Source organism: Heterodontus francisci, chromosome 14 (genome assembly GCF_036365525.1).
Source record: "Heterodontus francisci isolate sHetFra1 chromosome 14, sHetFra1.hap1, whole genome shotgun sequence".
In the NCBI taxonomy this organism is placed as follows: domain Eukaryota; kingdom Metazoa; phylum Chordata; class Chondrichthyes; order Heterodontiformes; family Heterodontidae; genus Heterodontus; species Heterodontus francisci.
The window spans coordinates 108,875,911-108,889,660 of record NC_090384.1 but is presented as its reverse complement, the minus strand read 5'-3'; the positions used below and the strand labels follow the sequence as shown (position 1 = coordinate 108,889,660).

The following is a 13,750-nucleotide window of genomic DNA, read 5'->3' as shown; positions in this document are numbered from 1 at the left end:
GCTGCCGGGGGAGGTGGTGGAAGCAGATACGATAGCGACGTTTAAGAGGCATCTTGACAAATACATGAATAGGATGGTAATAGAGGGATACGGTCCCCGGAAGTGCAGAAAATTTTAGTTTAGACAGGCATCAAGATCGGTGCAGGCTTGGAGGGCCGAATGGCCTGTTCCTATGCTGTACTGTTCTTTGTTCTTTTACACATCTGGTCACCTCCTTGAAAAATTCAATCAAGTTAGTTAGACACGATCTCCCCCTGACAAAGCCATGCTGACTATACCTGATTAATCCCTGCCTGTCCAAGTGGAGCTAATCCTGTCCCTCAGAATTTTTTCCTATATTTTCCCTACCACTGATGTTAGACTCACCGGCTTGTAATTACCTGGTTTATCCCTGCTACCCTTCTTGAATAATGGCACTACATTCGCTGTCCTCCAGTCCTCTGGTACCTCTCGCGTGGCCAAGACGGATTTGAAAATTTGTGTCAAAGCCCCTGCTATCTGCTCCGTTGCCTCACATAACAGCCTGGGACACATCTCATCTGGGCCTGGGGATTTATCCACTTTTAAGCCCGCTAAAACAGCTAATACATCCTCCCTTTCAATGCTAAAATGTTCAAGTATATCACAATCCCCCTCCCTGATTTCTACTCATATATCATATTTCTCTATAGTGAACACCGATGAAAAGTAATCATTTAAAACCTCACCTATGTCCTCCGGCTCCACACACAGATTACCACTTTGGTCCCTCATGGGCCCTACTCTTTCCCTAATTATCCTCTTACCCTTAATATACTTATAAAACGCCTTAGGATTTTCCTTTATCTTACCTGCCAGTGTTTTTTCATGTCCCCTCTTCGCTCTCCGAATTGCTTTTTTAAATACCCCCCTACACTTTCTATACTCCTCTAGTGTCTCCGCTCTGAATCTGCCATAAGTCTCCTTTTTTTCCCTTATTCAATCCTCTATATCCCTTGATATCCAGGGTTCCCTGGACTTGTTGGTCCTATCCTTCACCTTTACAGGAACATATTGGCTCTGAACTCTCACTATTTCCTTTTTGAATGACTCCCACTGGTCTGATGTAGACTTTCCTACAAGTAGCTGCTCCCAGTCCACTTTGGCCAGATCCTGTTTTATCATATTGAAATCGGCCTTCCCCAAATTCAGAACCTTTATTTGCGGTCCATCTTTGTCCTTTTCCATAACTACCTTAACTCCCCGAGCTAGGCTTTAGGAAGAGGCCTTAAAGTGGTCAGTAATTCGACATGTAAGGCCCTCTATTGGCCTGGGACAGGAAGACAGTCCTCAGCCTTCCCCATCCCATACAAAATGGAAGGGGGCCTGGGCAACTTCGGGAACAGCGTCCCCTGCCATTTTCTTTGCCCCCCCCCACCCTCCACCTCCATGCCCGCCTCCAAGAGCAGAACAAAATTCTGTCCCATGTCTGACCTGTACCTCAACTCCATTCACACAGTTTGCCCCATATCAGTAAATACCCTTACTCAGCAAAAAATTATTAATCTCAGTCTTGAAAATTCCTCCAATTGACCCCCAGCTTCCACAATGCTTTGAGGCAGAGAGTTCCAGATTCCCACTGCCCTTCAGTGCTGTTTCTGACTGTCAGCAGCATTAACAGAGCAATTTCTTAATGCATCTGTGTCAATTGCAATGAGAATAACCTGTAATATTCATAGATACCTGGCACATGTAACATCACAAGAGAATTCTTTATGCACTAGTGGAATTGATGTGAATAATGGGCTCTTCCCTTCTTCTTTTTCAGCAAATGAGATTAACTAATTCCAGGAAAACTCTTTTCTCCATTGCAGTTCTCCAGAAGTTCATATTCATCAAAAAGTGACAAGATGCAGTTTACAAATGAAGATTACCTGGAGAAAGGATCACCCAACAGACCCCACAAAGCCAGCTGGTTATCGTTGGAGAATCCTCCCATCATAGAATCCACTGCTCTGGCTTCTGTCCTTGACTCAACAGTGGAAAACAGCAGCACAACAGGGTCCTCGGGAAATCAAACTGACCCCACATCCCAAAGGGCCAACACTGCTCCCACAGCCCAGAAGGATAAGGACACATCGAGCTCCTTAGACCAGACCGATTATGACCAAGAGATGAAATCCATCCTCACCAAAGAGAGGAAGTCTGACGAAGGCTACAAGTCAGTGTGGTTTAAGGAAGATATTGAGCCTGCAGCAAATGAGGAGCATGTAATAGATAGGCACGATGATGAAGAAGAGGCAGAAGAAGATGACCATGACCCTGGGGACAGAGACAGAGACGGAGGAGACTTGACTGGGCATGGGTATTTTCTACGCATGCAGTCAGATGATGCAGCCTCTATCGCCCTTTAGATCCATAGACAGCTGACCCACCAGAGCAAACACTAACAAATCACAATGATTGTTTAAATTAATGCATATCATAGGCTGCCTTTTCCAGGACATTTGGAAATGCTCAGAGCTGGTACCTGTGGCACAGTGTAGGCATCTTAAATCTCATGCTGCTCAGAAAGTCCCTGTATACCAGGCAATTCAGGCACGCACATGTGTCCACAATTGTTAACCATGAATCACTCAATTTCTCAATGGCGATTGTCAGTGTCGTGTCTATATCAAAGTTCACAGGAACAATAATCTTCCATTTGTGCTAAATCCAAATTTCAAAAAGATCCTACATGTTTTTTAAGCAGCAAATTTGAGGTTTTCCTCATTACTGATCACATAAATATTTATCAACCTGTGCTGATTCATTGCTAGAGAAATCCCAAACTAATCCCACTGCCTCACTCTCTCCCCATAGCCCTGTATCAATCCCAAACTAATCCCACTGCCCCGCTCTCTCCCCATAGCCCTGTATCAATCCCAAACTAATCCCACTGCCTCACTCTCTCCCCATAGCCCTGTATCAATCCCAAACTAATCCCACTGCCTCACTCTCTCCCCATAGCCCTGTATCAATCCCAAACTAATCCCACTGCCCCACTCTCTCCCCATAGCCCTGTATCAATCCCAAACTAATCCCACTGCCCCGCTCTCTCCCCATAGCCCTGGATCAATCCCAAACTAATCCCACTGCCCCACTCTCTCCCCATAGCCCTGTATCAATCCCAAACTAATCCCACTGCCCCGCTCTCTCCCCATAGCCCTGTATCAATCCCAAACTAATCCCACTGCCCCACTCTCTCCCCATAGCCCTGTATCAATCCCAAACTAATCCCACTGCCCCACTCTCTCCCCATAGCCCTGTATCAATCCCAAACTAATCCCACTGCCCCGCTCTCTCCCCATAGCCCTGTATCAATCCCAAACTAATCCCACTGCCCCACTCTCTCCCCATAGCCCTGTATCAATCCCAAAGTAATCCCACTGCCCCGCTCTCTCCCCATAGCCCTGTATCAATCCCAAACTAATCCCACTGCCTCACTCTCTCCCCATAGCCCTGTATCAATCCCAAACTAATCCCACTGCCCCGCTCTCTCCCCATAGCCCTGTATCAATCCCAAACTAATCCCACTGCCCCGCTCTCTCCCCATAGCCCTGTATCAATCCCAAACTAATCCCACTGCCCCACTCTCTCCCCATAGCCCTGTATCAATCCCAAACTAATCCCACTGCCCCGCTCTCTCCCCATAGCCCTGTATCAATCCCAAACTAATCCCACTGCCCCGCTCTCTCCCCATAGCCCTGTATCAATCCCAAAGTAATCCCACTGCCCCACTCTCTCCCCATAGCCCTGTATCAATCCCAAACTAATCCCCTGCCCCACTCTCTCCCCATAGCCCTGTAACAATCCCAAACTAATCCCACTGCCCCGCTCTCTCCCCATAGCCCTGTATCAATCCCAAAGTAATCCCACTGCCCCACTCTCTCCCCATAGCCCTGTATCAATCCCAAACTAATCCCACTGCCCCACTCTCTCCCCATAGCCCTGTATCAATCCCAAACTAATCCCACTGCCCCACTCTCTCCCCATAGCCCTGTATCAATCCCCAAACTAATCCCACTGCCCCGCTCTCTCCCCATAGCCCTGTATCAATCCCAAACTAATCCCACTGCCCCGCTCTCTCCCCATAGCCCTGTATCAATCCCAAACTAATCCCACTGCCCCACTCTCTCCCCATAGCCCTGTATCAATCCCAAACTAATCCCACTGCCCCACTCTCTCCCCATAGCCCTGTATCAATCCCAAAGTAATCCCACTGCCCCACTCTCTCCCCATAGCCCTGTATCAATCCCAAACTAATCCCACTGCCCCACTCTCTCCCCATAGCCCTGTATCAATCCCAAACTAATCCCACTGCCCCACTCTCTCCCCATAGCCCTGTATCAATCCCCAAACTAATCCCACTGCCCCGCTCTCTCCCCATAGCCCTGTATCAATCCCAAACTAATCCCACTGCCCCGCTCTCTCCCCATAGCCCTGTATCAATCCCAAACTAATCCCACTGCCCCACTCTCTCCCCATAGCCCTGTATCAATCCCAAACTAATCCCACTGCCCCGCTCTCTCCCCATTGCCCTGTATCAATCCCAAAGTAATCCAATGGCAGCTGGTGGTATTTAAATTCAATGAAATAATGTATTAAAAAAATCTGGAATTAAAAGCTAGTCTCTGTAATGGTGCCATAAAACTATCATTGATTGTTGTAAAAACCCATCTGGTTCACTAATGTCCTTTTGGGAAGGAAATCTGCTGTCCTTACCTGGTCTGGCCTACATGTGACTCCAGACCCACAGCAATGTGGTTGACTCTTAACTGCCCTCTGAAATGGCCGAGCAAGACACTCAGTTCAAGGGCAATTGGGGATGGGCAACAAATGCTGGCCTTACCAGCATCACCCACGTCCCATGAAAGAATAAAGCAATCTAATGCCACTGTCCCTGAATGATACAATGGTCTCGAGCAGATAGGGATGGGCAATAAGTGCTGGTGCTGTCAGTGTCACTGATGTACCAAGATTGATTTGAGGAAAAAGTCTTTGCCTTAGCCACACCCTGTGACAGAGCATTCCCTGCTCCAACAAGCCTTTCTATAAAGACATTCTCCTAATCTCTCTCCTCACACTCTTACTGACAGTCAATGCCCCCTCATCACTGACTCCCCAGCCAGAAGACATCAACCACGTGTAACCCTCCTCCTCTCCAAACACCCATTTACCCCAATTCTCTGCTTCCTCCCCATCATCAATGGGCTGTAATTTAAAAAAAGATTGGCATTTCTTTTGCACCTTATACAACCACAGACATTACTTGGCAATTTACAGCCAATGAAGAACTTTAGAAGTGTAGGCACTGTTGTAATGTAGAAAACGCAGCTGCCAATTTGTGCACAGCAAGATCCCACACACAGCCATGTGATAACGATGAGACAGTTTACTATTTGGGATGTTTTGATGTTGATCGAGGGATTAAATATGAGTCAAGACATCGGGCAGAAATCCCCTGCTCTTCTTCAAAATATTGCCAAGGGATCTTTTACTTTCACCTGTGAGGGCAGACGGGTTTAACATGTCATCTGAAAGACAGTACCTCTGACACTGCAGCACTCCCTCAGTACTACACTGGAGTATCAGCGTAGATTCTTGTACTCAAGGCCTGCAGTGAGTTGACAAAGGCCTCGATATTAACTCAGGGTGGAATCGGTCTATGAGTAGTGAGGGTGGTAGAGGGACTGAGGTGAGTGGCAACCTCACACATTGAGGCCCAGAGAGATTTTGACTCCTGGGCATCATTTCCAGATTCTGTGTCCGAGCCCCTCCCAATCCCACATGAACAGATGCCGACAGCAGGTGACAGAAGTGAGATCCATAGGTGATTGCAATCAATGGGGAATGGGGTGGATTGCATGGCTTGTGGGATCTTGCTGTGTGCAAACTGGCTGCTACGTCTCCTCCATTACAACAGTGACAACACTTCAAAAAATACTTCATTGGCTGTAAAGAACTTTGGAACATCCCGAGGCTGTGAAAAGCACCATATAAATGCAAGTACTCTGTTACCTGGGAGAGAGATTGTTGACTGAGAACAACAGCAGGCTATAAGTTAATCAGTGAATCCTGATAGCATCCTGAACCATGAGAGCAAACCTTAGGGAATTTATAAACATCACCTGATTGCTTGAGATTAGATTAGAGCCTTTTGTTTTCTTGGTTAAAGGTTCCAGCTTTATTCAGTTTGTGATCAATATTTTATATGGACAGTTTCTGGGTGTGTCCTTGACGTTTATATCTACCATTGCTTGACTGGCAACCTTAATGCTCATGAAGTCATAACCACAGAATATTGGTTCCAAATGTTCTGAAGAAGGGTCACTGACCCGAAACGTTAACTCTGCTTCTCTTTTCACAGATGCTGCCAGACGTGCTGAGTGGTTCCAGCATTTCTTGTTTTTATTTCAGATTTCCAGCATCTGCAGTATTTTGCTTTTACCACAAGAATAGTCTTCAGTAAATTCTCAGGAAATAGTGAGGCTGGTAATAAGTCTTTGTAAGGTGCAGAAGGCAGTATACCAGGAGCTCACCACCAGTTGTCACATGTTGTCTCGGTGTATTGTGAAAAGTGTGAACATGACACCGATCTATCAGTCAGACAGGACAGCAACTGAGCTGCTGGTCTCAAAAATCTCACCTCAGCATCAGAAAAAGTCAAAAGAAATTTGGTCAAGTCCTGAAATGTACAAAGGGTAAGAGGGAGAGACACCCCTCAGCTCCTGCTGTACTCACCTGCTCCATTTGATAGGTGATCTCATGAAGCCCCTCTCCCCACCCCATTCCCATGGATCAGTAACTGTAATTCCTGGGGGTGGGAAAAACAAGGGAGAACTCAGGCCTACTTAAAAATCCATGCCAGGATTCCCAAGTGCACTTTGTCAGGATTCCCTGGAATGTTGCCAATGGCTGACACTGGGCTTGTGCCTGGAGTAGACATGGATCTCCAAGGCAGGATGTCCTGCCTTTCAGGCTCAGTGATTGACCCAGTGAAGAAACACTTGAAGATACTTGGAACCAAATGGAGGCCTTGGGAAAACACCAAAGACTTTCCAAACAACAGCAAGATATTCTTTAATCCTCCCCACTCCTGCCAACCTGAGGGTTGCCAACCCTGCAGGATTTCCCTGGAGTCTCCAGGAATTAAACATTGATGCCTGGCTGGTGAAATTCAGGAGAAAAATTATAATGGCGATAAAAAAAATGTGTATTTTTCATTTTCTTGAAGACTTTCATTTATTAATTATGAAAATATCAGAGACAGTAAAAATGCTGAATGACTGGGTGGAGGTGGGAGGTCGTGTGACAAAACCTCCAGGAAAGGTCCATCCCAAGTTGGGAACCCTGAGTCAGCCCCCACATCACGTCTGAGGACCTGGGTCATCTGGATGTTCTTCTCCCCCACCTCCCCATTTCCTCATCTCCCATTCATCCCCACCCCCACCTCCACCCCTCCTACCCTCACCTCCCTCCCACGCCCGCCTCCCTCAACCTCTGCCCCCACCCCGCAGTTTGGCCAAGACTGCAGCTGATTCCAGTCTCACCCCCTGGTTTCTGGAGCAAGGTGAACTGTACAATGGCTCAGAATGGGACAATTACACCATCCCCATCCCTTCATAGAGTCAGCACTCCTGGGGCTCACTCTGGTAGATTCAGTAGTTTAATCCTGAGCCAGTTATCTGTTTATGCTCCATTTCACCATCGGGTGTTGATGGAAGGGAGCCAGACCTTCCCACTCAGCTGCAAGACTATCCTGGAAACCAGTGCCATGTGTACTAAACTATTCCTTGCCAAGCAGAGAGCAGGAACTTTTCCAGGGCTCTGTGCTGTTACCCTTGCCCTACACATACTCAAGAACCCTGGAACTGATGCTGTTCCTCCTCTGTGTAGACAAGCGCTCCAGCAAAGTGAGATCCCTGCTAATAGGAGACAGTAAATGGCAGGAACTCTCCTGATGTGGGTTTTTCAGTATTGGCTTTGGAGACGCAGGATGTCAAACAACATTTTTATTTAACTCTGAAAACAACAGGAATGTGCAATAGAATGGTCTGCATTTGAACTGAAATTGCTTTGTTACACTGACTACTGAATATTGTAATCTTCGCACTCAAAGATTGTGTCTATTTCTCTAATAAATGTTGCAAGTGAAAAAAGTATACTCCTCTCCTGAAATATCGATGTCACAACATTAGAGATTATTTTAAATCACATTGCACCTGTGGGATCTTGCTGTGTGCAAATGGCTGCTGTGTTTCTACATCACAACAGTAATTATACTTTGAAAATATTTCATTGGCTGGGAAGCGATTTGGGATGTTCTGAGCTTGTGAAAGTCGCTATAGAAATGCAAAACTTTCTTGCTAACTAAATTTTTGGATGCCATAAATACAGAAATATTGAAGAGTTTGAATGTGCTATTGAAAAGAATACAGCAAAGAGGCAGCAGTTTGAAAATATTATTGATTATCTTGTACAAATGCTGAAGGCAATTCAGATAAATTCCATCCAAAGTTAATGTAACAGGGGTGGGGGTACTGATCCCTATATTAAAAGATAACGGTGGAAGTGTTTTACCTTGGCCTTGCACCTGGAACAAGCTGGACTTGCAGTCGACAGCTGGAGGATCACCAATGTCACCGGGAAAGTTTTGGTAAGAGGCTCTGAATCCCAGCGGTGGGATTTCCAATGGGAATTCCCCTGGTTGCAATGTTAATTCCGGGGGTGGAGCTTGAAGCTTAGAGGGTAAAAGAGTGAGGCAACATTTATGAAGACAGCGCCCAACACATAGGATCTCCGTGGCCTGGGAATTCTATGAAGATCTCAGTGAGGCTCTCCGGATACCGTACATCCGAGACAATTATAGCAGCCACGTTGGACCCACCAGGAAGACCCACAGCCAAATGTACCCGCCTGTGGCTATAAAACTGACCACTCTGCTCAATTCTCCTGCTGCCCACTCACTGCAAACCGAATAGTGGATCATCCAGGGGTCTGTCTGGGGCCTGACACTGAGAGCTGGGGACTTCATAGTAAAACGTGGTCAAGCCAGTTTTATTGTGTTACTGAGTTCCCCAAAGTTCAATGGTTTTCGGGTAACAGGTAATGTAGCACAGTGCACTGCTCCCATGAACCTCTCCTGGTGACAGCTCTCAAACGATTGATTCAATTAGTTTCCATAACTTGCCCCAGTGGGATATGACCTCAGCTTTGCTGATCCATCACCAGGACAGGACAGGACAGGACAGGACACCCTCCCCACCAGAGGGAATAGATTCTCTCTATAAATTCAAATCAATCCTTTCACCATTATTCAACATCTCAATTAGATCACCCCCATCAACCTTCTCAACTCAAGGGAATACAAGCCAAGTTTATACGACCACCCCTTTTAATTTAACCCTTTAAGCCCCAGTATCACTCTGGTGAATCTGCATTGAGGGTCCACTACACCCACGTTGTATTCGGGTGAGTTAACCCATCAGTTTACAGAGGGGTCTGCCCTGGCCAACATCAATGGGGCAAGTCCCTGCTCAAGGGTTAACTTGACATATCTTGAAAGGACCAGAGTCATCAGAATCCTGTAGTTTATGTCTGAAGTTAACCATCTGGAGTTAGGAATAAAGGATGCAGTGTGTCAAAGATAAACAGAGCTGCTGCTGAGATACAGGAAGTGGTTTAATTAAAAGGGGGTGCAGGAACAGAGAGACCCTGAGGTGTAGGGACACAAATCATTTAAAGTGCAGGACAAGTTGAGAAGGTTGTTAAACAAGCATAATGGGATTCTTTGCTTCATTAACATAGGAACAGTGGTGCAGTGGTTAGCACCGCAGCCTCACAGCTCCAGCGACCCGGGTTCAAATCTGGGTACTGCCTGTGTGGAGTTTGCAAATTCTCCCTGTGTCTGTGTGGGTTTCCTCCGGGTGCTCTGGTTTCCTCCCACAGCCAAAAGACTTGCAGGTTGATAGGTAAATTGGCCATTATAAATTGCCCCTAGTATAGGTAGGTGGTAGGGAAATATAGTGACAGGTGAGGATGTGGTAGGAATATGGGATTAGTGTAGGATTAGTATAAATGGGTGGTTGATGGTCGGCACAGACTCGGTGGGCCGAAGGGCCTGTTTCAGTGCTGTATCTCTAAATCTAAATCTAAAAAAGTAAGGTCATTATGCTAAACCTTTATAAAACACAGATATAAACACACACAGACCATCGAAAAACACAGAGACACTCAAACATATGAACACATACACATAAACACACAGAGATACATACACAAAAAAAGCTTCTCAAAACTTTGAGTTCAATTTGCTGAAATTGTAAATATGATTGTAAAATTCTCACTTTAAAATATTACACCTTTTTCAGCCAATCACAGATACCAGGGTGATTACAGCAGGACTTTCAGATCTTTGCGGGTGCTAATGAACGCTGTGGGACATCAAGTGTTAACTTTCATCAAACACTTCCTTCAGAATCGAACACTGATTCCTCAGAGTAACCATGGCGATGAACTTTGATAAAACTAATACTTACACACAAACCTCCAAAACCCGGAAAAGTTGATAAACAATTTCAACGACAGCTGACAGAGCTCACAAGAAGCTAAAAACTCAAAGAGGCAACTTAAGTTAAAAGAAAGCGGTGAGCTCAATTACCAGGGAGCATAGATTTAAGGTGATTGGTGGAATGATTAGAGGGGACATGAGGAAAACCTTTTTCACCCAGAGGGTGGTGTCTGGCATTAACTGCCTGGATCAGTGGTGGAGGCAGAAACCCTCAACTCATTTAAAAGGTGCCTGGACAGGCACATGAAGTGCTGAAACCTGCAAGGCTATGGACCAGGTGCTGGAAGGTGGGATTAGATTGGGCGGCTAGATTTTTCAGCCGGCGCAGACGGGCTGAATGGTCTCAATTTGTGTTGTAACTTTTCTATGGTTCTATGGTTTCCAGCGGCCTAGGAGTTAGGCCACTGAATAAATGACAGTCCTTTGCATTACAATGGATTTCGGCAGTTATACCCACTCTTTCGGGATCACACCTTCCTGATGCAGTTTGTTTTCTGTCAGATGTTTCTTACCTCTCACCTACAAACTCTCACACACACCATCATTACTCAATATCCACTGGAAGCTCTATAGAGTCAGTACTGAGGGAGTGCTGCACTGTCAGAGGGTCAGTACTGAGGGAGTGCTGCACTGTCAGAGGCTCAGTACTGAGGGAGTGCTGCACTGTCAGAGGGTCAGTACTGAGGGAGTGCAGCACTGTCGGAGGGTCAGTACTGAGGGAGTGCTGCACTGTCAGAGGGTCAGTACTGAGGGAGTGCTGCACTGTCAGAGGGTCAGTACTGAGGGAGTGCTGCACTGTCAGAGGGTCAGTACTGAGGGAGTGCTGAACTGTCGGAGGGTCAGTACTGAGGGAGTGCTGCACTGTCAGAGGGTCAGTACTGAGGGAGTGCTGCACTGTCAGAGGGTCAGTACTGAGGGAGTGCTGCACTGTCAGAGGGTCAGTACTGAGGGAGTGCTGCACTGTCGGAGGGTCAGTACTGAGGGAGTGCTGCACTGTCGGAGGGTCAGTACTGAGGGAGCGCTGCACTGTCAGAGGGTCAGTACTGAGGGAGTGCTGCACTGTGAGAGGGTCAGTACTGAGGGAGTGCTGTACTGTTGGAGGGTCAGTACTGAGGGAGTGCTGCACTGTCAGAGGGTCAGTACTGAGGGAGTGTTGCACTGTTGGAGGGTCAGTACTGAGGGAGTGCTGCACTGTCAGAGGGTCAGTACTGAGGGAGTGTTGCACTGTCGGAGAGTCAGTACTGAGGGAGTGCTGCACTGTCAGAGGGGCAGTACTAAGGGAGTGCTGCACTGTCAGAGGGGCAGTACTGAGGGAGTGCTGCACTGTCAGAGGGGCAGTACTAAGGGAGTGCTGCACTGTCAGAGGGTCAGTACTGAGGGAGTGCTGCACTGTCAGAGGGGCAGTACTAAGGGAGTGCTGCACTGTCAGAGGGTCAGTACTGAGGGAGTACTTCATTGTCAGAGGAGCAGTACGGAGGGAGTACTGCACTGTCAGAGGGGCAGTACTGAGGGAGTGCTGCACCGTCAGAGGGTCAGTACTGAGGGAGTGCTGCACTGCCTGAGGGTCAGTACCGAGGGAGCACTGCACTGTCGGAGGGTCAGTACTGAGGGTGTACAGCACGATCAGAGGGGCAGTACTGAGGGAGTGCTGCACCGTCAGAGGGTCAGTACTGAGGGAGTGCTGCACTGTCAGAGGGTCAGTACTGAGGGAGTGCTGTACTGTCAGAGGGTCAGTACTGAGGGAGTGTTGCACTGTCAGAGGGGCAGTACTGAGGGAGTGCTGCACTTTCAGAGGGTTTGCACTGAGGGTGTGTTGAATTGTCAGAGGGTCAGTACTGAGGGAGTGCTGCACTGTCAGAGGGTCTGTACTGAGGGTGTGTTGAACTGTCAGAGGGTCAGTACTGAGGGAGTGCTGCACAGTTGGAGGGTCTGTACTGAGGCAGTGCTGCACTGTCTGAGGGTCTGTACTGAGGGTGTGTTGAACTGTCAGAGGGTCAGTACTGAGGGAGTGCTGCACTGTCAGAGGGGCAGCACGGAGGGAGCACTGCACTGTAAGAGGGTCAGTACTGAGGGAGTGCTGCACAGTTGGAGGGTCAGTACTGAGGGAGTGCTGCACTGTCAGAGGGTCTGTATTGAGGGTGTGTTGAACTGTCAGAGGGTCAGTACTGAGGGAGTGCTGCACTGTCGGAGGGTCAGTACTGAGGGAATGCTGCACTGTCGGAGGGTCAGTACTGAGGGAGTGCTGCACTGTCGGAGGGTCAGTACTGAGGGAGTGCTGCACTGTCGGAGGGTCAGTACTGAGGGAGTGCTGCACTGTCAGACGGTCAGTACTGAAGGAGTGCTGCACTGTCGGAGGGTCAGTACTGAGGGAGTTATGTACTGTCGGAGGGTCAGTACTGAGGGAGTGCTGCACTGTCATCGGGTCAGTACTGAGGGAGTGCTGTACTGTCAGAGGGTCAGTACTGAAGGAGTGCTGCACTGTCGGAGGGTCAGTACTGAGGGAGTGCTGTACTGTCGGAGGGTCAGTACAGAAGGAGTGCTGCACTGTCGGAGGGTCAGTACTGAGGGAGTGCTGCACTAATGGAGGGTCAGTACTGAGGGAGTGCTGCACTGTCGGAGGGTCAGTACTGAGGAAGTGCTGCACTGTCGGAGGGTCAGTACTGAAGGAGTGCTGCACTGTCGGAGGGTCAGTACTGAGGGAGTGCTGCACTGTCGCAGGGTCAGTACTGAAGGAGTGCTGCACTGTCGGAGGGTCAGTACTGAGGGAGTGCTGCACTGATGGAGGGGCAGTACTGAGGGAGTGCTGCACTGTCAGAGGGTCAGTACTGAGGGAATGCTGCACTGTCGGAGGGTCAGTACTGAGGGAGTGCTGCACTGTCAGAGTGTCAGTACTGAGGGAGCGCTGCACTGTCAGAGGGTCACTACTGAGGGAGTGCTGCACTGTCAGAGGGTGAGTACTGAGGGATCACTGCACTGTCGGAGGCTCAGTACTGAGGGAGCGCTGCACTGTCAGAGGGTCAGTACTGAGGGAGCACTGCACTGTCGGAGGGTCAATACTGAAGGAATGCTGCACTGATGGAGGGGCAGTACTGAGGGAGCGCTGCACTGTCAGAGGGTCAGTACTGAGACAGTGCAGCACTGTCAGAGGGTCAGTACTGAGGGAGTGCTGCACTGTCGGAG

General features: G+C 48.2%; 1 protein-coding gene across 6 annotated transcripts in view; it reads left to right on the top strand.

Moving 5' to 3' along the window:
* The window catches only part of LOC137377218 (cadherin-related family member 5-like), a 251,555-nt gene extending 248,400 nt beyond the window's left edge, over positions 1-3,155 (top strand). For 3 of the 6 annotated variants that reach the window (XM_068046751.1, XM_068046752.1, XM_068046749.1), the window contains one exon: positions 1,833-3,154. In XM_068046751.1, the coding sequence (XP_067902852.1) occupies positions 1,833-2,372 (540 nt within the window). In that variant the 3' untranslated portion in view covers positions 2,373-3,154. Of the gene's footprint in view, positions 1-1,832 lie in introns of all 6 variants that reach the window. The other 3 variants (XM_068046754.1, XM_068046753.1, XM_068046750.1) reach the window with 2 other exon arrangements.
* Positions 3,156-13,750: the final 10,595 nt, after the last annotated feature.